This window comes from Canis lupus, chromosome 24 (assembly GCF_011100685.1).
Source record: "Canis lupus familiaris isolate Mischka breed German Shepherd chromosome 24, alternate assembly UU_Cfam_GSD_1.0, whole genome shotgun sequence".
Taxonomy (NCBI): domain Eukaryota; kingdom Metazoa; phylum Chordata; class Mammalia; order Carnivora; family Canidae; genus Canis; species Canis lupus.
The window spans coordinates 32,255,115-32,282,426 of NC_049245.1; the positions used below are offsets into that span (position 1 = coordinate 32,255,115).

The following is a 27,312-nucleotide window of genomic DNA, read 5'->3' on the forward strand; positions in this document are numbered from 1 at the left end:
TCTCGGGTGTTCTGTGACTGTGGCCCAGCCTGGCCCGTGATGCACCCCTCCATCCTCAGTAGGAGGAGGAGCTCAGATTGTGGAGTCCTGTGGACCTGGGTTGGGATCAAGGAGCAATTGATGCTACCGCTCTGGGACTCCATGTGCTCATCTGTAAAGTGGGCACAGCAGGATCTGCCTCACAAGGCTTGTTAACAGGATTGCTTGAGACAGAAGATGAGAACGTGACTGGCAAGAGGCATAGTGGTGTTGTGATCTCTCAGGTCCTACAGTTCAGGTCCCCATGGGGGCATTCTGGAACAGGAACACCGGCCCTCCACAACTGTGCCTTTCCTATTAGCATCTACACAGGTCATCCTCGGACACTTGCCTACTGTCCGGTTTCTCTCTAATGGTCCCAGTGGGGCTACTGGCAGGGGGTAGGGAGTCATCAGCCCTAGTTGTCTGTATTTCCTTCCTCTCATTCACTCTGGCCTCTGCCTTTCCCCAACTACAGAGCTGTTCCACTTAGAGTTCCCCAGTGGGCTCCACACTGCCAAATCCATGGGGCATATGCTGCCTCTATCACACTTGACATTGAGGGGCCACTCCCTTCCTCCTGAAATGCCCTCCTTCTCTGCTTCCTTGATGTGACTCTGCTGCCCCTGGCGTCCTCCACTGCTCAGACCTTTGCACAGTCGCCTCCCACACCTTCACTCCTCCCTCCCTCTCAGCCTGATTCTCCCCCATGGTGGCTGGGTACCTCTGGGGACCCCAGGACAGTTGCCATTGTTCAGTCCCTACTTCTAAAGAGCAGACTATGTAGTTGACCATCCCCACCTGGAGACCCCACATGGGTGCTCTGCCCACATTCAGCGTGCCCACCCCGACCCCTCCCCACCCAGCCACGCATATCTCTTCCCCACGTGAACAGCCTGTGAATATCGTTAGTGGTCTGGTGCCGTTCTGGACCACCTGCCATGACCAGTCCCAAATCCTGCCTCTCTCCCTTCCTTTGGCATCTCTCCTGGCCATCTCTTACTTTCCATGATCGAAATCTTTATCAGTGATTATGTCACTTCTCACCTGGTACCTGCCACCTGCCACATAGCTGCCAAGCTGGCTTTTCTAAAATTGAAATCACTGATCTGTCTAAAATCTTTCTGAGTTCCTGGTGATCCTCAGGATGAAGTCTGAACATCACCTGGCCCCTTCCTGGCTCTCTAAGCTCATCCTTTCCGCTCTCCTCCCCGCCCACCCTCCCCGACCTTCTCACTGAGGCCATTCCAGAGCACCAGGCTGCCTCTGACAAGCTCACAGTGACCCATGGCTTTCTTTCCAGCGCTCACCACTATTGTGACTGCGTGTTGACTCGAGTGTGGAATTGGTTGATGCCTGTCTTCCCCACAAGACCATCAGCTCTGTGGGGCAGGGACCACACTCATATGACTCATCATGAAATCTGTGTTCTGCAGTGCCCGGCACATAGCAGACAGCAGATGTTTCTGTTATGTAATGGGAGACGCAGTTCTACAAAACCTGCAAAATCCTAAAAATGGGGCTTATGGGAAAAATACGACCGGGGCAAACCTCCCAAGGTCTATGCAACTTTGTAACCACAGCATTAACAGAAAACCTTAATAGTCCTAATGCTTCTACCTGCACAATTAGAAAATTTGTGTTAATTCTCTAAATAAACTCTCAGTAAGAACTGGAAAGGTAGCTTCATGGAAAGTAGGGAAGGATGCTTTTTTGCTGCTGGGTTATAGGGAAAAGATAAAATGCACATAGACTGGAGAGAAACATGTAGAAAGTGCTTTCACACCAGAACTTGTAGCCAGCCAGGATGAAAGGAGGGAAAGGGCAGGGAGGTGGGGGAGCATACAGACATGGGGAGAGTGCTGGCCCGTCCACTGCCTGCTGGGCTCAGCTGGATTGGTGTCCCCTGTGTCAGAGGTGTTTCCTTGGTGGCACAAAATATTAATGTGTGGAAGAGTCTTGGAGGCCTGAATAGGACTTCTGCATGGCACAGCCTTCTCCTGTTCACAGGGATGAGAGAGTTTGTGTCCCAGGCACACAAGCCACAGGGAACACACTGCATTTGTTGTGTGGGTGAGTGCATCCATGGTGTATTAATGGTGGGTGCATTGATCACACGTGTCGCACTGTATGACATGGTCGGTTCACTCATCTGTCTGTCTCGCTGGACTTGGTGGCCGTTCTTGAGTGGCAGGGGCTATGCCTGCCTTCTTTGTGGGCAGTCACCATGAGGGTCCTGGGCTGTGACAGATCACTAGGCTCCCGCTTCTGCCCTTGAGGAACCAAGAATGAGCCACATGCCACAGGGGAGTCACCCCAAAACATTTGCTGGAAAGATGCCTAAGTAGCCCATTAAGAGGCTTTCCATTGTTCAGGAAAAAGAAATGGGCTCTGTGGTAGTGAGGGATCTGCAGAGAAACAGAATAGCGTATGTAAACTACATATAAGGGGAAATTTATTATAGGAACTGACTCCTGTGGTAATGGAGGCTGAGAAGCCCCGTATAATGTGCCATCTACAAGCTGAAGAGCCAGGAAAGCTGGTAGGATGATTTAGTCCAAGTCCAAAAGGCCTGAGAGCCTGGGACTCCAGTGTCCAGGGCAGGACAAGATGGATGGCCCAACTCAAAAAGAGAGAGAATTTGCCCTTCCTCTGCCATTTTGTTCTCTTTTGTTCTATGTGAGGGTCCTCAATGGATTGGCTGATGCCCACCTGCGTTGGTGAGGGGAATCTTCTTTACTCATCAGCTGAGTCAAATGCTAATCTCTTCTGGAAGCACCCTTCCAGATGCACCCAAAAATAACGTTTTACTGCTTCTGGGCAACGCTCCTTTAGCCCAACCAAGTTGATGCATACAGTTCACGGTCACTAGCTCCGAACCTGAGCAAGAAGGGGTGGCCCTGGGAGATCACGAGGAGCTGGTATTGCTGGACCTAGAGGGCAAGTGCATTTGAGACTGGGGCAGGAGGAAGGAGTCTGAGCAGGTAATCCATTCAACAAACTTTCATTGAACCCCTGCTCTGTCAGGCGCTCTTCTGGTGTTGGCAGCACATGGGTGACGACAACAAAGATGTGAGCCCATGTGGAACTTACACCCTGGCAGGGGGAATAAGATAAGAAATGGTAAAGTAACGAATAAATCACATCATGTATTCACAGGTGATCGGTGCACTGAAAGGAAGAAAAGAGCAGTGTGAAGGGGGTTGGGAAGATGGAGGAGGGGCAGGGGGCAGAGGGCAGTTTAGGGAGGATGGTCAGGGAAGGCTTCCTAGGAGAAGGGAGATCTGAACAAGATGCGCAGGAGGTGAGGGACTACTTAGGGTAGGTATCCCCTCTGCTGGGGAAGACCATCCCCTGCAAAAGCAACAGCTAATTTACAGCATTTCCCACCTTTGGCGCTACTGACATTTTGGGCTGGGCCATTCTTCATGCTGGGAGGCTGTCCTGCACATAGTAGGATGTTTAGCAGCACCCCTGGCCTTGTATCCAGTAGAGGGCAATAGCATCTCCCAGTCTGAAGATGTCTCCAAATAGTGCCAAATGTCCCCCGGGGTGCAGAATCACAATGAGCTTGAGAAGGACCCTGAGCATGCTGGAGTGGAGTGAATGTGGTGGGGTGGGGAGGAGGCCAGAGAGGTACCAGGTGCTGCTGGTGCTGCTGGTGGGGTTGGTGTAGGAGCTTGTGGCTTAGAAAGGACGTGGGGTTTTCCTGGAGTGAGGTGGAGAACTAGCACAGGCTCTGGGTGGGGTGTGAGGGCGTGCATCTCAGAGATGGGAAGTGCAAGGACCACGGCGCCCACCCCCCCAACCCCAGCAGAAATCTCATACCCCCAGGAGGGTGGGCCCAGACCCAGTGGCTCAGCGATCCTGTTTGCAAACCTTTCTACAAAGACAAAACCAGCCCTGAAGGGGACAAATTGCTTTCCACTCACATCCTTCCCTGCTGGTGCCTTCATATTCATAACAGGATGATCAGTGTAACCATGAATGGGGCTGTTGCTTTAAAAGGATAAATTAGTCTGACTCTTAACTCAATAATTAAAACTGTGATGGCGCTCAGCCTGCAGGGATAATGTACTATTATTATAGTCGTTTGTTTCAATTAAATGCTTACTGATTTTACAATAGCAGCTGGGCACCTGTGCACTATAGCTATTACTCTGAACAAGACATCTCAAATTTCAGGAGAAATTTGTCAGCATGCGAGGGATCTCCCACCAAGCATGAAAGTTTATTAGAAATACTTACTGATAAGGCTTCGGGGGAGAGGCAGGCACGGGGGAAGGTTTCCCATTGGCTTTCTTTTCCTCTCTTTTGTGCTGGAATTTTTTTTTTTCCTAAAAGGAAATAATTTTCAAGTAATTGACTCTTAAAGCCCAAGGAAACCTCAGAGAGCTGATTTGGTTGGCCAGGGAGGAGCTTCAATTGTGACTTCCCACATCATTGATTCCAGAGTGTGGTAGACAAAATAATGCCCTGCCCTGAGCTGACCACATTCTATTCTCCAGAGCCTATGAATACGTTACCTTATATAGCAAAAGAGATTTTGCAGATGTGATTAAGTTAAAAATCGTGAGATGGGGAGATTATCCTAGATTATTTGGGTGGGCCCAATGATGTAAATCATGAATCCTTATAAGGGGGAGAGCAGGACAGGAGAGTCCAACACCTGGAAAGGTGGTTGACCATGGAAGCAGAGGAAGGAAAGGCCACTCATATGAGGTGTGACCTAAAGCCAAAGAATAAGGACAGCATCCATCCTGGGGGAATAAAAACAAAAAAGCAAAGAGACAGATTCTCCCCTGAAGTCTCCAGGGGGACCCAGCCTTGCCAACACTTTGACTATGGCCTGATGGGTGATTCTGGACTTTAGGACTCCAGAACCATAAGGGGATGAGTTTGTGTTCTTTTTTTTTTTTTTTTTTTTTTAGATTTTATTTTTATTTTTTTTAAGATTTTATTTATTTATTCATGATAGACACAGAGACAGAGAGACAGAGACAGAGAGACACAGGCAGAAGGAGAAGCAAGCTCCATGCAGGGAGCCCAACGTGGGATTCGATCCCGACACTCCAGGATCACGCCCCGGGCTGAAGGCAGGTGCTAAACCGCTGAGCCACCCGGGGTGCCCATATTTTATTTTTAAATAATCACTACACCCACTGTGGAGCTCGAACCCACAACTCTGAGATCAAGAGTCACACACTCCACCGGCTGAGCCAGCCAGGCACCCCGAGTGTGTGTTATTTGAAGCCACCAAGTTTGAGGTGGTTTGTTAGAGCAGTAATAGGAGACAACCACTCAGGTTGTCTGAGAGAGAAGACAGACTGCTGCTTCTCAGACTCCTGAAACTCTTGTTAGCATTCCCCCCAGACCCCTTGTCCCAGGCTGGCAGTTCTGCCACAGATCGTGGGACTCCGTTTAGGCCTGGGTTCCGACCTCCTGCTTAAAGCCTGTGGCCATCCCCGTAGCACCTGCAGGCACAGCCCATGCACCTCGGTCCCCCAGTGCTTAGCCTCTGATGCTCCTTTATCCTCAGTTCCCACTCCCCACAACTCTCCAGCTTTGCCAGCATGTGGGCAGCTTGCAGAGCCCATCGCACCCCGTGTGCTAGGGGTCTCTGGAGAAAGAGAATGTCCTAGCACTCAGGCTGCTGAGGTTCCCTCTCACTCAGCCTTTTTGTTCTGTTCAGGTTTTCAGTTGATTGGATGAGGCCCAGCCACCTTAGGGAGGGCAATCTGCTTGACTCAGGCTACAGATTCAGATGGTTTTTTAAAAATTTGTTTTTATTGAAGTTCAATTTTCCAACATATAGCATAACACCCACTGCTCATCCCATCAAGTGCCCTCGTCAGTGCCTGTCACCCGGTTACCCTAACCCCCAGCCCACCTCTCCTTCTGCAGCCCTTGTTCGTTTCCTAGAGTCAGGAGTCAGATGTTAATCTCATCCAGAAACATTCTCAGAGGCACATCTAGAATAATGTCGGACCAAATGTCTGGGCACCCTGTGGCCCAGTCAAAGTGACAGTTAAATCAACCATCACATCACTCCATACCTCTGTGGCCTTGCATAGGCTGTTCCTGCTCCTGGGAATGTCCTCCACAGTCTATTCATCTGCAAACCTCCCCTTCCAGAGTCAGCTCAGAGTCTTCCCTGGTAGAGATGCTTTCTGCCTTCTGGTTCTCCAGGCATTGGAGGGGCCCCTTCTCTGACCCCACCCCGATCCCTTCTGCTGCTCTGGCTAAAACTGTGTGGGTGTATCTCTGTCTCACCCATCAGACTGTGCACTCCGGATAGGGTGCTCTTTTAGTCTGCTCTTTGTCTTTTGCATCTATCCCAGGGTCCCAGACACAGCAGCCTTCAGGGAATGTTTATTGAATGAATGAGTGACAGGAGCAGGCTTGGGCCCCTTCTGACTAGAGAAGTAAAATGACACAGAGGTGCTTCTGATGAGGGCAGCTCAAGGCAGAGGCCCAGTCGAGAACCTAAGAAAGAGGCTCAAGGCAGTGATGGAAAGTCAGTGTCAGGATCAGGGCTGACTACCAGGTCTCTGTGGACAGTCTGGGTCTTTCTGACTTTTAAAGAGAGGCTGTAGTGCAGTCAGAGCAAGGGCCCAGATGGTAGCCAGGGCAGGGTTCAGCTGAGGGACAGCACCGAGTCCTTGTTTTCTGGGCAGGGGCTGGACAGGAGGATGGGCTGGTGATATAGTCCCTGAGGACATGGACGTGGCATCTAGTCAGACCTTGAGTTGAATCCCAGCTCTACCAGTTACATTGAATTCTTGGGCACATTACTTCCTTTTCTGAGCTTCAGCATTCATGTCTGCAGGATGCTAATGATAAACATACCCTCCTCCCATGACTGGGTGAGAGTTAAATATGGTGAGAAGGCCAGTGCCTGCCGGATGTTGACTGCCACCTGAAGGGGATGCTTCTACCACTATTTTTGTTTACTTAACATTCAACTAAAACAGAGATTGGCAATCTATGGCCATAGGCCAATTCTGGCCCTTCACTTGTTTGTGTAAATAAAGTTTTATTGGAACATAGCCATGCCCGCACATTTACATATTGTCCAGGGCTGCTTGTGTACAGCAATGGGGCAGAACTAAATAGTTGCAACTGAGGCCATCTGGCCCCAAAAGCCTACATATTTCATATCTAGCCTTTTATAGAAGTTTGCCAACTTCTGACCTAACAAATATCAACAGATATTTGGGAACCACTACCCCCGTGCCAGGCCTTGTGCTGTTATTTTTATTTTCATTGGAACCTCCTTCCTGGCTCTCTCATATTCCAGAAACTTCCATTTTTCTGACCACTTCTTAGCCCCGTTGAGATCTGGTTAATGCCTCAAGCTGTTACCTTCAAGCTCATAAGGGAATGAAGGAAAGGAACACCTACCATGTGCCAGGCTCTGTACGAAGTTATCTTTTCATTGGATCCTCGAAGCTGCTCTATGAGAACAGGTTCATTACCCTGCACCCATATTAGAGCCATTCAGATCTGTGTGGGTGCTGTGAAAAGATCTCAGTCTCAGAAGACAACCCAAATTCTGACTTTCCCACTTCCTAGCTGTGTGACCTTGGGAGAGTCACTTGACCTGAGTTTCAGTGTCTTTATTTTAAAAAGGGGGGGTGATAGGAGTGTTTGTGTTGTTCATGCAGCCCCTGGCGGAGAGCCTGGCATATAGTGAGTACTTAGTAAAATAGTAAGTATCGTTATCATTATCACAACTGTTACTGTTCTCTATAGAACAGGGAAATTAGTATCTGTTGGAAAGAGCCGCTCTGGGGCTGTGGCAAGAAGTGTAAAATGCTGGCCAGTGGCTTGTTAATTTTCCTTTGGGGTCCGACTAGAAATTAAGGAGAAGTTTCTGGCCCCCGCTGGAGCTGAGGCAGAGGCTTCAGTGAGAGAACACAATTGAGCTGAGCCGCTGCCGCCTCCAGAAAAAAAGTCCCAATTCCCCAGGCAGAGTTGTGAGGCTGTGTTTAATGACACCGCGTCCCTGCCTGGGTTGAAACAGGCGGGGTGTTAGCTCTGCAGAATCAGCAGAAGGAGGGAAGGAATAGGTGTGATTTCTTATCCTCTCCCCTCCTCTGGGTGGGGGCACCCCAGCACCTGGGGCTCCTTGCCCCAAGAGACTGCAAATGGGGAATTTGTGAAAAACACCTCTGTGTTCCTGCCCCTCCAAGAATCTATTAAGCCAGGCGAATCTAATTACGTTCGCGATGCCTCCTTACTGTTTCCTCTGCTCCTCCTTCCTAGAGAGGCTACAGATGTGGCTTCTGATGTGCCCATATGTTTCCAGGAGAGAGGCAGGAGGCTTGGTTCCTTTGGTAGCCAGATACCTCCTAAGTGCCAGCTGCGTGCTGGGCTGCCTGCCCAGGGCTGGAGAGGCACATTCTGTGTCTCTGCCCAAGAGCAGATGCTCATGGCCCACCATGCTGAGCTCTGGGAAAGCTGGGGGGGGGGGGTGGCCAGAGGAGGGGGGTGGGGAGGGAAGTCAAGGAAGGCTTCGCTGAGGGGGTGATGTTTCAGGTCAGCCTCAGGATGATGATGTGGAGGGAAGGACCAGTAAGCCACAAGGGGAAGGCCTCCACTTAGAGGGAAGCCCATAGGCCCCTGGGGAGGTCTGGGGAGGATCTGGAGAGGCCAGGAAGACAGAGGTGGTGCAGCTCTTTGTTTCACAGACTAGGACAGTGCTAGCAGGCCCTGGAGGAGCTTCTGAAAGATTCTGAACAGGGAAGAGGCCCTTTTTCCTCCAGAGAGGTGGCTCTGATGGCCATCATAGCACCTGAGAGTGGGCTGGTGTCTTAATTTGGGATCCCCCTAAAATCAGACTCTGACACAAAGGTTCGTGTGCAGGTATTTTGTTTGGGGGTGACCCCAGGAGGCCCTGCAAAGGAAGAAGGGAACTGATACTGGGAGGGGCGGGCTGGTGAGTGGTGGCCCTGTGGCCACTGGAATGCAGCCCCACTACGTTCTCCCTGAGGAGACCCTGGCACACAACTCAAAGTTGCCCCACCAAGGGGAGAGGGAGCCCAGGCTCTTCCACATCCTCCTGCCCCTCACGGTCGAAGGGTATTTCTGGGCCCTCACGGGCTCGGCACTTCCATTCTGCCCTGGGCAGAGGATGCTCACAGAAGACAATAAACAGATCAAGGAACAAAATAATAATAGCTTGAAATAACCATCATGAAGGAAACAGGTAATTATGATGATGCAAAATAACGGTTGTGGGTTAGGGTTTTAGACCAAGTGGTCAGGGAAGGCTTCTCTGAGGAGGTGAGATTCAAGTTAAGACGTAGAAGAGGAGCCACACACACAGAGCAAGGGGAGGAGCGCTCGGGCACGGAAACCTGAGGCTGGGCTGGCCTCCTGTGTTTGAAGATCTGAGCAAAGGATGCCAAGGCAAGCTAGAGATGCAGTAGGTTGTGAGGACAGTGTGCCAGAAGGGGCTGGAGCATCACATGGGGGTCCCTAACGCACAGCCTTGAAAACCGTGGAAAGTGGAGTGGATTTTTTTCTAAGAGGATCAGGATGCTGAGGAAAAATTTTAAGGAAGGGAGTAGTGTGGTCCTGTTCATATATTTTAGAGATCCCTCCTGTGAGTGTATGGGAAACAGGCTGGCAGGAGGTGGGGGGAACAGACTAGGAAACAGAGCAGGGACTTAGAGTTCGCCGTAAAGAGAGAGCCAACAGAGGTGTGTCTGGGCCAGGACAGGGGGTGCAAGGAGCACGGATCAAGGTCGGTGCCCCTGTGTGGGGCTGGGGCAACCGCAAGGCTGGTAGGCCCATTTAGTGTTTTGGTGAAACAGGTGGAAGGAGAATGGAGTTCTGTTTTCAACATGTGAAGCTTGATGTGCTTGGTGGGCATCCGGTGAAGATGCAGCTAGGCAAGGGAACGGAGGCTTTGGGGCCCAAGCTGGAGCTCAGGAGAGCGATCACACCTTATTTCAGGATCCATTACATAGCCAGCTAAGTGGGCACATGCCAGCCGCCTTCCTGGACTTCCCAGAAGCCAGCACAGTCAGGCTAAACTGATGCTTTGAGGAGCCTCTGTTTATAATTATTAATTATTATCTGTTTGGATCTATTTTTGAAAAAATAAAATATTACAGATACAAATTAAGCATCCTTTGTATCTGTCTTTCTTTTCCTGGGATTTTTTTAAATGCTTTCACTACATTCTTATACATCCTTAAACACTTCACAGTAATGGTTTATGTTTTAAACATCTACATAAAGGCATTATACTACATGTGTCCTTCTGAAACTTCTTCTTTCATTGTCGTTTCGGAGTCCATCCACTTTGGCACTTGTAGCTCCAGGTCATTCCCTTCAACTCTGTACAGAATTCTATTATTGTGACCACATCACAGATTTCAGCATTTCACTAACTGGTGAACATTTACATTATTTCCAGTTTTTCTGGAATTTAGAAAATACTGTAATGATCATCTTTGTTATAATGTATATTTTTAGAAAGGTAACGTCGTGACTCTGTTGCAAATATAAAATGAAGATACATCAGTTTACTTAACTCGTTAGTTAATGAGAGAGCCAGTGATATATTACAGTTGGCTCAAAGGAGAATCTGATGAATAGACCTATGTATTGGTAACCAAGAATATTGGCATAAATTCTCTAATAAATGCAAAACTGGCTGATATCTATAAAGCCAGAAAATATAGTGTTTGGAATCTTCTTTTCTACAAGGTGGACCAATTGTACCTCTACCAGACAACATTTTTTTTTTTTGCATCTTTATGGACAAGAATCCATTGCATCTTACCTCACACCCACTAGGATGGCTTCTAAAAAAAATGTTCAAGTTTTGGCCAGGATGTGGAGAAATTGGAACGCTTGTGCATTATTGGTGGGAACGTAAAATGGTGCAGCCGTTATAGAAAACAATGTGGTAGTTCCTCAAAAATTGAAAAATAGAATTACTGTGTGATCTAGCTAGCAATTCTGTTTCTGAGTGCGTACCCCAAAGAATTGAAAGCAGGGACTTGAAGAAATACTTGAACACCCAAGTTTGTAGCAGCATTATTCACAACAGCCAAAATGTGGAAGCAACACAAATGTCCATCAATAGATGAATGGATAAGCAGAATGCAGCATACACTAGAATGGAATTTTATTTAGCCTTTGAAGGAAAGAAAGTCTGACCCAGACTATAACATGGGTGAACATTGAGGACATTATGCTGAGTGAATTAAGCATATGATTCCTAGGGTAGTCAAATTTGTAGAATAGTAGTCAAATTTCACAGTAGTAAAATGGTGTTTGCCAGGGGCCACAAAAAGGAGAGAATAGGAAGTTACTGTTTATTAGGTACAGTTGCAGTTTTCAAGATGGAAAGAGCTCTGGAGATGGATGGTTGATTTGTGCAACAATGTGAATGTGAATGGTACACTTAATAATGGTTAAGATTGGGGGCGCCTGGGTGGCTCAGTCAGTTAAGTTGCTTTGGCTCAGGTAGGGACCTCAGTGGGTGATGGGATAGAGCCGCCTGTCTGGCTGTCCACTCAGTGGGGAGTCTGAGGATTCTCTCTGCACCCACCCCATCACTTGCTCACTCTCTAAATAAATCTTTTTTTAAATATTTTTTAAAATGGTTTAGATGGTAAATTTTATGTTTTTTTAAAAATATTTTATTTATTTATTCATGAGGGATACAGAGAGAGAGAGAGGCAGAGACACAGGCAGAGGGAGAAGCAGGCTCCATGCAGAGAGCCCAATGTGGGACTAGATCCCCGGTCTCCAGGATCTGGCCCTGGGCCTGAAGGTGGCGCTAAACCGCTGAGCCACCTGGGCTGCCAGGTAAATTTTATATTATGTATATTTTACAATGAAAAAAAATAAGTAAAAAAAATTAAAAATTTTTAAGTAAAAGAAATTTAAAAAACTTTTAAGTAAAAAAAAAAAAAATTTAAGTAAGCCACACCCAGCATGGAGCCCAACTTAGGGCCTGAACTCACGACCCTGAGATTGAGACCTAAGCCAAAATTAAGAGTCGGACACTTAACCAACTGAGCCACCCAAGCACCCCTAGATGAAAAAATTTAATGATAATAAATAAGATGCACTAATTTCAGTTTTCTACAGCTTACAGAGTTGTACAATAGCCTAGTCAAAGACAAAGGCACACATCCCTATAGAAACAGATAACCCCAGAAGTCCATGAGCCAATGCTCAGCATTCTATCCAAAGAACAATCATTTGCCCATCCTAATGTCTTTAAATTTTATCCTGCAGAATATATGTCTTCTTGTGCATCTGAGAAAGTTCTTTCTAATAAATGCCTTGGAGTAGAATTGCTAGGTTACAAGATTGCACATCTTCAACATACCTGGATAGTATCAGATTGTTTCCAGAAGCGTTTACCTTACTTCCTAGCTTACATTCAGCAGCAGCATAAATAGAAACCCAAATGGCCAGTAAACTTATGTGAAGGTGTTCAGCCTCTCTAGTAATCAGGACAGTGCAAATTAGAACAACTCTGAGAGCATTTCACACTTTGCAGATTTGCAGAATTTCAAAAGTCTGCCATTATCACATGTTGGCTATATATTAAATTACGGAGTCAGGAATATCTGGTTGAAGAATTCTAAACACCCTGCTGGGAAGGAAAAAACCAAACAAGTCCTAACACAGAACCCCAAAGCCATCTCGCCCTTGAGGAAATAATGTCAGGGTCTTGTTTAAGATTCTTGGAAGAATCTCTGTCTGACTTGTGTCATTTGGTATAATGCCCCCAAGATCCACCCATACTGTTGCAAAAGGCAGTTTCCTTCTTTTTTCATGGTCGAATAACAACTGTGTATATGTGCTACATTTTCTCTATTCATTCATCCGTTCAAAGACGCGAGGCTGTTTCCATGTCTTGGCTTTGGTAAATAATGCTGCAGTGAACACAGGATGCAGATATCTCTTCAAGGTAGTGATTTCATTTCTTTTGGATCAATACCCAGAAGTGGGATGGCTGGATCATGTGGGAGTTCTATTTTTAATTTTTTGAGGAACCTCCAGACTGTTTTTGATAGTGGCTGCTCCAATTTATATTCCCACCAACAGCACACAAGGGTCCCCCTTTTTCACAGCCTTGCCAGCACTTTGATCTCTTATCTTATTTTTTTTTAAGTAGGCTCCACTCCCAGCACGAGCACAACCATGGAGCCAAACTCACAACCTGTATCTCTTATCTTTTTGATAATAGCCATTCTAACAAATGAGAGAAGGTATCTCATTGTGGTTGTGATTTGCATTTCCTTGGTGATGAGTGCTGTTGAACACCTTTTCATGAACCTGTTGGCCATTTGTATGTCTTCAAAATACCTATTCAAGTTCTTTGTCCATTTTTTAATCGAATTCTTTGTAAAATCTTTTACTCTTGAAACAGTGCACTTGAAGTCTGTTTCTTGGGTTTCTTTATGATTAGTATAATAATAAAATATACATTTCACAATATATTGCGTTAAGAGCTCAGAACAAAAATCTACCTAAATGCTATTTACAAGATGCACACTGAAAGTGATGCAGAATGATAATAAAATGGAAAGATAAAGAGAGATATTGATCACAGGTGAAGTCATATCTAAGATAAAAACCTTAATTGAGGCAAAAGATGCTGATTTTTTTTATTAAGAAGGAAAAGCCATCATGAAAATATGGCATTCTGGAACATTTATAGGAATGAATAATGTTACATTAATATATATGAGAAAACCTGTTTAAATTCTATAGAGAAACTGAAGGAAACAGAATAGTAGGAGCTGCTTTAACTCATTTTTCTTGAGGTCTCACAGCTAAAGTAGTCAAAACAGGTTATGCTATCACAGCATAAACACAATTTCAGATGCACATGAACATTTTACAAAAAATGATCATACCCTAAGCCATAATGAAAACCCCATAACAAAAGGATACATTAAATAAAGACTCTTCTCCAAATAAACTCTAGGTAAAAATGAAAATAAAACCTTCAGTTGTAGAATATTTTTAAAAATATTTGTATGATACAGTTAAAATGCTCCTTATGAAAAAAAATGCTCCTTATGAGGAGAAAATCAGATATGGAGCAGGGATCCTCAACTTCAGCACAATTGACATTTTGGAATCCATAATTCTTTGTTGTGGGTGTATTGTGTGTGTGGTGTGTGGTGTGTGTGTGGTATGTGTGTATGTGTGTGGTGTGTGTGTGGTATGTTTGTGTTGGTGTGTGTGTGGTATGTGGAGGGTGTGTGTGGTCTGTGAGCGTGTGTGGGGTGGTATGTGTAGTATGTGGATGTGGGGGGGGGTGATGTGTGTGTGTGTATGTGTGTATAGGGACATTCTATACATTGTAGGACATTTAGCAGCATCCCTGACTTCTATCTACTAGATACTAATAGCACCACCTCCACACACACACCAGTTGTGCAAGCCAGAAATGTCTCTAGGCATTGCCAGATTTCTCAGCAAATGGGAGAAATGTTTGAACCCCTGCCCTCAATAGTAATACTATTAGAATAGAAAATGTGAAAGTATAAATAAATTATTTAATTTGGAAAAAGCCACTTATGATACCTGAGGTCAACATTTATAGACTAGAAAAAGCAAAATTTAATTATCAGAACACTTGTCAAACTGATTTTTTTAAAGATTTTATTCATTTATTTATTTGACAAAAAGTGAGCACAAGTAGGAGGAGTGGCAGAGGGAGAGGGAGAAGTAGGGAGCCCAACACAAGGGACTCGATCCAGGACCCCTGAGATCATGATCTGATCCAAAGGCTTAACCGACTGAGCCACCCAGGCGCCCCTGATTTTTTCTTAATGTAAGAACTGGTTCTTTGGGTAGATAGTTAAAACATATAAACCTTTGAGAGGGAAAATTTTAGCAACAGGCATTCACAATATTGCAATTGGCAATTTACGAAAAAGCATAGAGCAGGTTAAAAATATAATATTATCCTAGATATATGCTATTAGTTTTAACATTTGGATGAAGTAGGCAGTTTAAAAGGTATATGTATATATATGTAACTCAGGAGAGTATGGAAACCAAAATAGCCATGGAAAGTATTGTGAAAATAAGTCTTTCAAGAAGCACATAACACAAATGCCAGCATTTGCCAAAGATAACCCCCCAAAAAAGGAAGTGAAGAGAAAACCTAAAAAAGAAAGTTCCTCAGAACTGAGGACACACCAGACAAATTCACACAAATACAAATCGAGGTAAAGATGGCGATAATCCGATCAGACTTCACTAATTGAAGGCAAAAGGGAGGTGCTTTATAATAATATTAACATTCAATCCATGGTGAAGACATAATTGGCAGTTTTCTTTTTGCAATAAAAACCAACATCAAATTCCCCAAGCAAAACACTTTAAGTGTCAAAGGAGGGTTGTGATGGATGCAGAAAAGTTGTAGGCAACTTAAAAGTAGCAAAAAAATAAGGAAGGAATCAAAATTATATGGGGGTCACCACTAATGGAGCAGGTTAATCTGTACACAAGCTCACCCTGTGCCTGAGCGCTATGGAACAGATACGAAGTATAAACATATTTCCTTCCAAAGGGAACCTTACCAAAGTCTCAAAAGTGCAAATAGTACAGACCCTGTCCTTTGATTCACTTGTGTTACTAGAAATTAGTTACACACATAAAAAAAAAAAAAAAAAAAAACATGAACCTCTTAGAAATTTCAAAACTTTTTTTCCAAAACTTTTTTAAAACAACTCTTAGATTTAGAAAAAAGGAATTAAAACTGAAATAGAGGGCAGCCCCGGGTGGATCAGCGGTTTGGCGCCGCCTTCAGCCCGGGTCGTGATCCTGGAGACCCGGGATTGAGTCCTATGGGTTCCCTGCATGGAGCCTGCTTCTCCCTCTGCCTATGTCTCTGCCTCTCTCTCTCTCTGTGTGTGTGTCTCTCATGAATAATAAATAAATAAATAAATAAATAAATAAATAAATAAATCTTAAAAAAATAAAACTGAAATAGAAAATAAACACAGAGAAAAGAACATTCAGGAAAATCGTATATGGTGAATCTATGAGAATGTCGAAGTCGTGCCCCAAGGCTACTTCATGGCATTAAGCATATTTCTAAACATTGAGAATGGAAATAATGAATTAGAAATGTGACCAAAATGGGGAGGGGGAGCAACAGTCACATATCTTTAAAATCGGAGGAAGTAAGTAATTAATAAAGATACAGATGATTAGATATTAAGGAATTAGAAAACAGGAAATGATGAATTTGAAATTTGATTCTTTTGAGGAGAAAAAAAAAAAAACTCCCACAGAATAAATGGGAAAATCCATGAGCTTGCCTAATGAAGAAAACGTGGGAGGAAAACACAGTAACTTGGCATCGGAAATTACAAAGGGGAAATAAGCACAGATGCAAAGGCAATAAAAATAATTATAAGAGTATGCAAACTGGTATGCCTCACTCCACAGTGTGTGTGTGTATGTATTTAAAATATTTAAATGGAAAGGACACACTGTTCCACATATGTGTTTCCTGTGAGCAATGCCTGTATATAAAAAACAATAGCTTTCTGATATTCCAAAAATAACCAGTTAGAAATATCACAGGGAAGATTTAATAAGAAAATTACTTAGGGGACAAGTACATAGCTTTATTAAGGGATTTATTTATACTACGCTTTTAACAAACCCAATATATGGCTTACCAGGTGCCAGGCACATTTCATCCTAACCAATCCTCAAAAGCAGGTTTAGTTATTATCTGCCTTCTTCAGATGAAGAAACTGAGGCACAGAGAGGTTAAGTAACTTTAGCCAGAGTCACCCAGACACTTCTAAAAGTGGCTGAACCAGGATTCAAAATGCAGGCAGCTTCGAAGAGGGAAGATTCAAGGTCATAAAATGGTCCATGCACTGCTGGCGGGAGCTCCCTGGCAGGGGCTGAACTGCTGATTGTCCGTCCAGGGGGGAGTGTCGCAGAAGGCAAACTGTCCAGGAGCCGTGGGCAGGCCCCAGGTCGCAGGAATCTCTCAGGGGTCAGAGTGGAAGGGCGGCACTCACCTCTGCGGGGCCTGGGGAGGGCTGGTCACCCCCTCTCATCTGCATGGGCCTCCTCTGAGTCCCTCAGTGCAGATGTGCTGGTGGCCCGCAGGCCCTTTCGAACTCACTCCCGGCGCCCCGTCCTCCTCCCTTAGATCCAGGAGATGGTCCACTCGGAGGTTGCTGCCTACGACTCGGGCCGGCCGGGGCCCCTGCTGGGCCGCCCTGCGATGCTGGCCAGCCACATGAGTGCCCTCAGCCAATCCCAGCTCATCTCTCAAATGGGCATCCGGAGCGGCATCCCCCACAGCTCCCCGTCACCCCCGGGGAGCAAGTCAGCGACACCCTCCCCCTCCAGTTCGACTCAGGAGGAGGAATCAGAAGCGCACTTCAAGGTAGGTGGGGCGAACACGCAGGGCCCTACGATGCCTCCTCAGCAGGTGGGTGGGCCCCGCGTGGAAATGGGCATCACCCACCTCGAGACCAGGCTGCAAGAGTTCAGCTGTGTCCTTTGCTGGAAGACGTGGAGGAAGAAAGTCAGCAGATAGGACAGGGGCCGCTGGCTGGCGCCCCTGGTCACTGGAGGTGGCACTGCGTGGAATCTGGGGCGTCTGGCCTCGGCTGCTAAGTGTGCCGAGTGTCCTTGCCCGGACGTGCCCCTCTGCTCCTGTGGCCTCATGTGGAAAGCAGAGACAATGCTAACTAGCGGCGAGGGGGCTGATGAGAGAATTCAGCGAAGACGTGGTGAAGTCTTATTCCTGAATGGCCAGTGGGTCATTTCTGGGACGTTGACGGCATTGGCAAGATCCTCATGGTGACACCTTATGGCTGCTTCAGCCTCTTAGGAGAAGGTGTTCTGACAAAGATGTGTGGCTCAGCAGAGGACATCCCTAGGCAGTACTGACCACAGGATAAGGCTCTAAAACTGAACCCTTCTCCCTGCCTCTGGGGACATGCCCCCCCCAACCCCCCGCCAGCATCCCTGGAGTCGAGGGTGGTCCTGCTTCTTCAGAACATGTCAGGGGTGAGAAGTCGCCAGCCATCCAGGCTTGTCCTTTCTTTGCACTGACAAGTCTCCCTGGATGTTGGAAAGCATCTTACTTCACGGGGACAAAGAATAGAGGCCCTGAGAGGCCCGGGGATGGAAGCGCCCACTGGGAATCTTCCAGAGTCTAAACCTGATCCCCCCACTCCCCCCACCTCCCTTTCTTCTCCCTAAGGGCTCTCACCCTTTCCCACGTGGTGGCCCTGTAGACACGGGGGGCAGTGACTGTGGTGCCAGGCCACCTAGCAGAGATCCCTGACTACCTGCCTAGGCTGGGTGGGTGCCTCTGGATCTAGTCTCACTTCGTCCTTGGGATACCTTGGTCTCTATAGTAGGCCAGGCAGGAGCAGTTTTTACTTAATTTTTTATTTAACAGACACCGTTGGGGCCAAATACTGTTCTGAGCACATGACCAGTATTAATCCATGGGATCCTCATGACGGCCCTGTGTGGTCAGTGCCACTGTCATCTCCAATTGGCTGGTGGGAAACCCAAGGCCCAGAGAGGTTATGGCATGCTGGCTGCAGTGAGAGTCAGGAACAGCTCCAGCATCACTACAGGCTTCCCCACACTGTCCCCCAGACACGGACCCCTGAATCTTACCCAGTGGCCTGCGGCTTCCCTGTTGATTCCTGGTGTCAAGCTTCGTCTGCTTGGTGCAGAGAGGGACAGTCCTCACTGTCACTTTGACCTCAGTTCCTGGTGCCCGTGTGGCCTAGGGTCCTGTCAGTGACCCACTGTGAGGTACACTGTTCCCATCCCATAGTCCCCGAGTGGCACACTCACAGGATTGCAGTCCTGGATTCTGCATGCTCCTGAGGCCAGGGGTCCAGAGCGAGGCCACACCCACAGAGCCACATAACCTCTTTCCCTTCCAGCCATCTCACAGGGCCCCGGGCACTAAGCCCCTTGCCCCATGTTGCACACCTGGAAATCGGTAGAAGACACTGATCTTTTGTGATGATCATCTTTGGGGATTATTTGTGATCACCAGAAAGAATTGTTAAGAAAAATTTGTATACCCCAGACTTGGAAATAGGGCACAGAACCAGGGCTGCACATGCTTTCGGTGGCATATACCGCAGCATTGTGTACAGACTCACGCCAGAATCACCAGCTTCTCTGGGAGCATGGACCACTGTTGTGACTCATTACTCGCAATCGATCAGAGGATTTTCCACTCTGTAAAGGTAGATGTTACCTTGGGAAAGAAGTAGTAGAGATGTAAACGATTTTTGTCTGATTATAAAGCCAATTAATTTTTCCCTATAGAGACGCAAATGACTTCTACCCACTAGGGAAGATTAAAAGCCTCAAAGGTGGGGCACCTGCGTGGCTCCATGGTTGAGCCTTCAGCTCAGGTCATGATCCTGGGGTCCTGGAATCAAGTCCCGCATTGGGCTCGGGCCCCAGATGGCATCAGTCTGGTGTTACCTGCATGTGCAAAGAGCCAGACGGGAGGTGGTGGTGCTGCTGAGGAGGGTCCCCTCTGCCTCACGCTGGGGTGGGGAGCCTGGGCCCCTGCTCTCCTGACCCTTCTCACCCACGCAGATGTCGGGAGAGAAGAGACCCTCAACTGATCCAGGGAAAAAGACCAAGAACCCAAAGAAGAAGAAGAAGAAGGACCCCAATGAGCCGCAGAAGCCTGTGTCAGCCTATGCGCTCTTCTTCAGAGACACTCAGGCTGCCATCAAAGGACAGAACCCCAGTGCCACCTTTGGGGATGTGTCCAAAATCGTGGCCTCCATGTGGGACAGTTTAGGGGAGGAGCAGAAGCAGGTGAGTCCTTGTCCCTTTAAGGGCCACACACCAGGGCTGTGAGGCCCTGGTGCCCGTGACAGACTTGGAATGTCTGAAATCAGGAAAAGCCTCCTGCAGAGCTCTTTCCTGGACTCAGTTTGCCCACCTGTAAGCTGGGAGGCTGGGTCCCTTCCAGTTCTGCTGTTTGCCAGCTGCATTCGCTAGTGGCTTAACTGTTCCAGGTTTATCTATTAAGTGAGAATAAGCATCTCTGCCCGTCTCGGCCCTCTCACTGTGCAAGCCTGGAGTCCAGGCCAGAGCTTCCTCTCCCGCCGACCATGTGCCCACAGCCCCTCTCAAGGGCGTCCAGGGAGAACAGGGAGCAGAACCAGCTCAGAGGCAAATGCCAGCTATTGGGACCTCGGGCCGATCACCTGACCTCTCCCCAACGTGGCCCATGTCTTGGGTCTTTCAGGCCTACAAGAGAAAGACGGAAGCGGCAAAGAAGGAATATCTGAAGGCTCTGGCGGCCTACAGGGCTAGCCTCGTCTCCAAGGTAACACCCTGGTCCATAGGCCCACCCTGATAAAGGGGGCGCCGCTCGAGGGATAGAGCAAGAACCAAAGCCACAGGAATGGTCAATGCCGTAGTTCCTGGAAAGGACGGATAAGACCAGTGTGGTCACTGCCCCCGGGAACCTACTGTGTGCCACGCTCATGCTGGGCACTTTATGTGCATTCCATCTCATTTAATTCTTCCAACAAGAACCCAGCATTCAGAGGGGTTAAGTAACTTGCCTGAAATGGTGAGGGTAGGGGCATGATTTGGAAGCTGTCACAGAGGACCTGGCATGTGGGTCAGACCACAAAGGGCCAAGCAGGAGGGCATTCCAAGTTGAGGGAACGGGACGTGCAAAAGCATAGATGCTGGAGAGGAGCATAGAGGCTGGCTGGATGGATGACGCCGGCCGCAGGGCCAGGCTGAGGAGCGTGGGCTTCCAGGAGTTAGCGCAGGAGGTGGTTGGATGGTCAGAGCCAAGTGCATGGAGGACCCGGGATTACCTCTGGGTAGCCCGGAGCTCCCTGCCAAGGGGCCAGAGAATCAGCCAGGGGCCAGGTCAGTGGGTTGCAGACCCAGCTGGTCTCACCGCCCAAGTCCTGGCTTATCCGTCTTTCCCAGAGTGATTGGTATCTGTGTCCTTGCAGAGCTCCCCAGAGCAGGGTGAGACCAAGGGCACTCAGGCGAACCCCCCCGCCAAAATGCTGCCGCCCAAGCAGCCCATGTACGCCATGCCAGGCCTGGCCTCGTTCCTGACGCCGTCGGACCTGCAGGCCTTCCGCAGCGGGGCTTCTCCCGCCAGCCTGGCCCGGACGCTGGGCTCCAAGTCACTGCTGCCAGGCCTCAGCGCGTCCCCTCCGCCGCCACCCTCCTTCCCGCTCAGCCCCCCACTGCACCAGCAGCTGCCACTGCCACCCCACGCCCAGGGCGCCCTCCTCAGCCCGCCTCTCAGCATGTCTCCAGCCCCCCAGGCTCCGGTCCTGCCCACTCCCATGGCACTGCAGGTGCAGCTGGCCATGAGCCCCTCGCCTCCAGGGCCACAGGTAAGCGGGGCCCAGGAAGAACGTGCCCTTCAGGACCCCCCAGTGGGGAAGGGAGGAGGCTTGGGACTGCAGATACCAGCCCTGTCCCTCGCCAGCAGTGTCACCGCAGCCTCGGCACCTCGCCTCTCTCAGCCTCAGTCACCACATCTATGTAATGGGTAGAGTACACCTTCCATGAGATGTACGGGCTGCAGTGAACAGGTGACAAGCTCCCAGGGTCTTCAGAGTCTTAGGGTATCTCAGGCCTTCCCTCTCTTATCCTCTGTCCATCTCTGCTCTCTGGCCCGAGGGGCTGAGGCGGTGCAGCCTCTGAGATCAGCTGGCACCTGGCTCTCCCCAAAGCCTTCCAGGCCTGACCCCACTGATTGTTCCACAGACACTGTTACGAGACTCGCGTGACTCAGCTCAGTAACTCCATTTTACAGACTGGGAACCTGAGGCCAGAAAAGGAAAGGCCCCGAAAGCAGAGCCCTTCACCGCCCCGCCACTGCCCAACCCCCGCCACCGGACACAGCTAGGAGGAGGGTTGGATTTTCTAAAAGGTTCTCTGCTAGGGAGGAGGAAGCATGGCAGGCAGAGAGGCAGAAGCCAGAGGAAGTGTCTCCATGACTCCCTTGGGCACAGAGTTCCCGCCCCCCACTCGCTGCCCAAGCTGTGCACCCCCTCATCCTGCCTTTGCTTATCGCCGCCCCCCACCCCCAGGACTTCCCTCACATCTCCGAGTTCCCCAGCGGTTCCGGATCCCGCTCACCCGGCCCATCCAACCCCCCAAGCGGCGGCGGAGACTGGGACAGCAGTTACCCCAGCGCGGAGTGTGGCGTCAGCACATGCAGGTGCGTCCTCCCACGGCCCCGGCCCCTGACCCCCCGGGCACCCCCCCCCCCCAGGCCTCCCGTGGAAGAGGGGCAAGGGCTGCCAAGGGATAGGGAAAGGCCGGCCGGCGAGAGCGCCTGGTGGGTGCTGCTGGTGGTCTTCATGAGAAGATGCAGAGCAGAGCAGGACTCCAGAAGGACTCAGCTGGTCTGACGCCAAGGCGCGGTGCCCACTTGGGAAATGGGCTCAGCTTTAGGCTTGCTTATCTCCTTCCATCCGGGGGTTTTCTCCCCATGGCTCCCGTGGGACACTCACGATGGGTCATTGGTCTTCGCTCAGGCTCCCCTAGAAGCAGGGCCTGGGCAGCAGGATTTGGGTGCCCCTGATGATGCTGAGAGAGAGCTTGCAGAAGGGAGGAAGGCAGGACAGGCCAGGAAAGGAGGCAGGCGACGGTGTGCTGTGACCCGAGATTCACGTCAGCCTGACCCCAGCCGGAGCTCTGGGGCACAAATCAACCACAGACTCGGTCCCACCTTGGGGTTAGGGCTCTGTGTACCCCGTGGCAGTCAGCCACTGGCTGTGGGCTGCTCCAGGCAGCATGGCCCCTGGGCACAGCAGCTCCCCTCCAGCCTGGGCAGCTCCCTGGAGCAGAGGCAGCTGGCAGGGCAGGACAGGGGGTGTGGGGGAGGCCCCTGCGGTGTCCACCGCACCCTAGGAGGAGGGGCCAACTAGCCAACACCAGGAGTCACAGGCCTCACTGGTACCCCCAGCCCCCGCTGCAGCCCAGCACCCCCTCTGACACACAAACCCTCGGGACCACTTGGCTCCTCCCTGGTTCATATGTGGACCTCATGCTGCGGACGTCCACTCCCATCTGTGCCCTTAGCCTGTTAGCCTTTCAATGCCACGCCAACTGCCCCTTCTCTAGAAGGTCTTTCTGCTCAAGAGATGGTGACCTCTTATTTCAGCTGGTGGAGAGGGAAATGGGGTGGAGAGGGTACCCTATTCCTTTACCCGCCAACCCTGACTCCCATTCCCCTGGCCAGAACCAGCCCCATGGCCACCCCCAGGGTAGGTGGTCCCAGCAGCACTCCATACCCAGGAAGGGGGGACCGTGATGTGTGGTGGACAGGTGGCAGGTGGCTGCGGGCTCCAGCTGTCCCGAGTCCTGGCTCTTGGCCTTTCTGCTCCTCACCCCGCCAAGCCCCCCAGTGAGAGGGCAGACAGGGCACATGCCCCACAGCTGACGGTCCTGCCCGGGACAGAGTCCACCTGGGCAGGCCAACTCCACTCGCTGCAGCTCCCTTCCCCACCCCGGGGCAGGTGCAGGCCCTCCCACCCGGCCCCCTGCCTCAGGCTCCCTTAACAGGGTCAGAGTGTGGGGCTGGGGGGCTCCTTAATGGCTATTGAGGAGTGTGTCCCGGCTTCTCCCAACATAGAGGGCAGACCACAGCAGTGCCCTATTTAACTTGGTTTTTTAAATGGAGCTATAACTGGTATATTTGTGGCAGGTGTACAAACGCCCTGCGGGAGGGTCGTGTGTGTTGGGGGGTGATCACCACGGTGAGTCTAGTTAACATCGTGGCCACTCACCAAATTTTTCTTGTCGCAGAAGAACTTTTAAGATCTACTCTCTCAGCAACTTTCAAATACAGAAACTTTAAAATTTAGTATTATTAACTGCAGTCCCCATGCTGCCCATGGGATCCCCAAGACTTACTCATCTTGTAACTGGAAGTTTATACCTTTTGACCCTTTGCCCATCTTACCCATCGCCCGCCTCCCGCAACCATCATTCTGTTCTCTGTATCTGTCAGCTTGATTTGGGGTTTGCTTAGGTTCCACACGTAGGGACACCTGGGTGGCTCCGTGGCTGAGCATCTGCCTTTGGCTCAGGTCGTGATCCTGGGGTCTTGGCATCAAGCTTTCCGTGGGGAGCCTGCTTCTCCCTCTGCCTGTGTCTCTGCCTCTCTCTTTGTCTCTCCTCAATAAATAAATAAAATCTTTTAAAAAATTCTATATGTAAGTGAGACCATCTGACACATACTCGTCATTCTTGGACTTACTTCACTTGCAGAACACCCTCAGGGTCCCCCTGGCTCTCGATGAGCTCCCTGTTTTATTTTTATTTTTTTAAGATCTTATTTATTTATTCATGAGAGACACACACAGAGAGAGAGACATAGGCAGAGGGAAAAACAGGCTCCCTGTGGGGAGCCCCACCCATACAGGACTCGATCCCAGGACCCCAGGATCACGACCTGAGCCAAAGGCAGGTGCTCAACCACTGAGCCACCCAGGCGTCCGGAGCACCCTATTATAAAACACGCAAGGCACCTGCCCTGCTCCGTTTCTGGGTCAAGTTTACAAATGAACCACTGACTAAGAACGCCCTGAGGGCCCTCGTGGGGTTGGGATGGGCTTCTCTGCAGCCACCTTCCCCAGCGGGGATTCCAGGAGGGGAGTAGGGATTGGCCTGGTGCCCCGCTGGGGAGGGACCAGGGTGCCCTCACTCGTCCTCAGAGGGGCAGCCAGCACATCCAGGTTGGGGGTGACAGCGAGTGAGCAGGTGGCCTGGTGCCCACCCCACCCCCCAGCCTGTGTGTCCAGGCCCCTGAGGGCCGAGGGCGCCTGGCTGGGCTCCGTGGCTCTGACCCCTCCTCCTCTCTCCCCAGCCTGCTCCCCAGGGATAAATCGCTCTACCTCACCTAATCCCGCCTCCCTCTCCTCCCCGAGGCTTGCTGGAGGGGCACTGCTGAGAGCCTGGGGGCTCGCAGCAGGAGGGGAGTGGGCAGGCAGCAGGACCACCGGGAGGAGAGCGCAGTGGCACACCCAGTGGCACGCCGCCCCGACGACACCGCCCCAGGGCCGAGTCTCTTGCTCAGCCTCCCGCCAGACCCCGCAGAGGCAGTCCACCGCCCGCCACGCCGCCAGCCCAAAGAACCTGCGGGAACCTTCTGCCCCCTGACCTGCTTGCTCCAGGGCCCACGGACCCTGCTCCCCGCCCTGCACACCGTACTCTGCGTCTGGACTTCAGGCCTGGCCCCGCTCTCGTGGGCTGTCCCCGGCGGGGTGGGGCGCCTTCCAACAGAACCCCCCCTCCAGATGCATGGGCCCGGGCCCCCGGCCAACGATGTGCAAATGCGGTTTTACAGTGTGAACAAAGATTATGAAACCTCTAAACTGTTGGCTCCATGTAAGTAGTTGACTAAGTGTTTTAGAACCGTGCTGCGGCATCTGTAAGATGATTTTGTGGGGGAGGGGCGTAGTTTCCTTTAAGGTGAAAGAATTTTATATGACCCCTTATTAGCACATTTTTTTTTAAGTTTTCTCTTGAGGGAGATGTGCACAAAAGCAGCCGCCAAACTGTTTCCTCCCCTGTACAGCGAGAGCCGGACAACGTCGAGCCACACTTGGAAACGTTGCACTTTTTTTTTTTTTTTAAATCAAACCCTGTGTCTGTCTATTTAAAATTGCCAACAACGACTTTTGTCTATTTATGAAGAAAAGCTGAGAACAGAAATGCAGTTCATCATAAAGTGTGTGTGGTTTTGGGGTTTGGTTTGGGTTTTGGTCCTTAAAGTTGTTTGCAGCTGTTTCCTGGCCCTGGCAGGTATCCATCCCGGTGCCCAGTGCTTCTCTCAGTTTCTTTATAATAAAATCCTGAAAAGTTGAAAATTTGCCTCTTTGTGTGCTTGGCAAGCCAGACCCAGGCCTTCCGATGTGGCGTTTGGTGGCAGCTCTGCCCAGTCAGAGCCTTTAGTGTCCTTGGGATTCGGGTTACCCTCCTAGAGGACCCTGCCTGGTGCCTGGACCTCCGGGCTGCCCTGGCCTCAGCGTGGCCGTCTCCAGAAGCAGGGCGACGATGGCGACAACATGTGCTGTCCTGGAGATGCGCAGGGGTTATGGGCATAGAGCGGCGGCTGTGCAGGGGGCAGGCTCCCCGTCTGGTGGAGGCGAGAGGTGGGTTCGGGGAGCCCTGGGGGGCCGGGTGCTTCTCCAAACCTGCGTGTAAGGGGCAGCCCAGACAAGGGACTCTAACCCACATTTCCTAACAGATGTGAGGTGGTAATACTTTAATAATAATAATAATAATAATAATAATAATAATAATGTGACTATTTTACCTGTTTCTGGAAAAATAACACTTTCTTGGTATGGAGGAGCATTGGGGAGCTGCCCCTGTTGGGCCTCGTGACATGGCTGTTTTGAGGTGAGGGCCTGCGACCCCCCCGACGGAGGAGCTCCCCCCTGCCCCCCTCCGGCTGCTCTCAGAGCCTCTCCCCCTGTGATGCCAAATCTCCCCTCTCCCAGACAACAGCCCCAGGGCTGGGGCGCAATCTCTCTATGAGCACTTTCCTCACTGGAGGGCATTTTGTAATCCACTTTGGAAAAAGAAAACCAGACCAACAACAAAACACCACGCTGCCCTGCCGGTAGCATCATTGCAGTGTGAAGCATAAATATTTCATGTGGTTACAATTTCCTTTCCTGTGTGGAGCTTGTCAGTAACATGGTGATGACTTAGTTTAATATTCGACTCTTGTTTCTGCATTTGAGAAAGCGGCATCCTTGGGATCTATGCAGACAACCCAAAATAATGAGTGCCAGCCAGCCTGGCAGGTTCTCGCCCCTGAGCAGAGAACCGTGGCACCGCCCCTTGGAGGTGCCCACAGGCCAAGGCTGCTTCTCCACTGCAAGGGCCACTTACAGATGTCCAAGTAGAGTCTAAATGCCCTGCCTGCAGGTGTCAGGGGTTGTCAGGTGGCACCCCCAATCTGCCAAGGCCGGTCTGTGGTCTGGACCTGCCACACTTGGAGGCCTCCTGTCATTGCCTGGCCCCTAGAGCGGTGCCCCTGGCCCTGTAGGGATCTGCAGCCGCTGCAGCCCAGCCCGCTGTCCATGGAGCTGACCCTTCCCAGGGCCACGCACCCGCTCCGACTCCTCCGCCTCGCACCTCCTCCCACAGACACACTGGAATCCCGGCGGAGGCCCGGCCTGGACCCCAGAAGGAAGAGCCGGCTGGCCCCAAGATTGTCCAACGCTCTTCGCTCCCTGGAGGGCTCATAGG

The 27,312-nt window shown here is 50.1% G+C and overlaps 1 protein-coding gene across 6 annotated transcripts in view; it reads left to right on the plus strand.

Annotated features, from left to right (window-relative positions):
* Positions 1-25,919, plus strand: part of TOX2 (TOX high mobility group box family member 2) — a 132,652-nt gene extending 106,733 nt beyond the window's left edge. For all 6 annotated transcript variants that reach the window (XM_038572372.1, XM_038572373.1, XM_038572376.1 and 3 more), the window contains 6 exons: positions 17,198-17,437; positions 19,639-19,866; positions 20,303-20,383; positions 21,033-21,428; positions 22,131-22,261; positions 24,917-25,919. In XM_038572372.1, the coding sequence (XP_038428300.1) occupies positions 17,198-17,437; positions 19,639-19,866; positions 20,303-20,383; positions 21,033-21,428; positions 22,131-22,261; positions 24,917-24,953 (1,113 nt within the window). In that variant the 3' untranslated portion in view covers positions 24,954-25,919. The remainder of the gene's footprint in view (positions 1-17,197; positions 17,438-19,638; positions 19,867-20,302; positions 20,384-21,032; positions 21,429-22,130; positions 22,262-24,916) is intronic.
* The last annotated feature ends 1,393 nt before the right edge of the window (positions 25,920-27,312 follow it).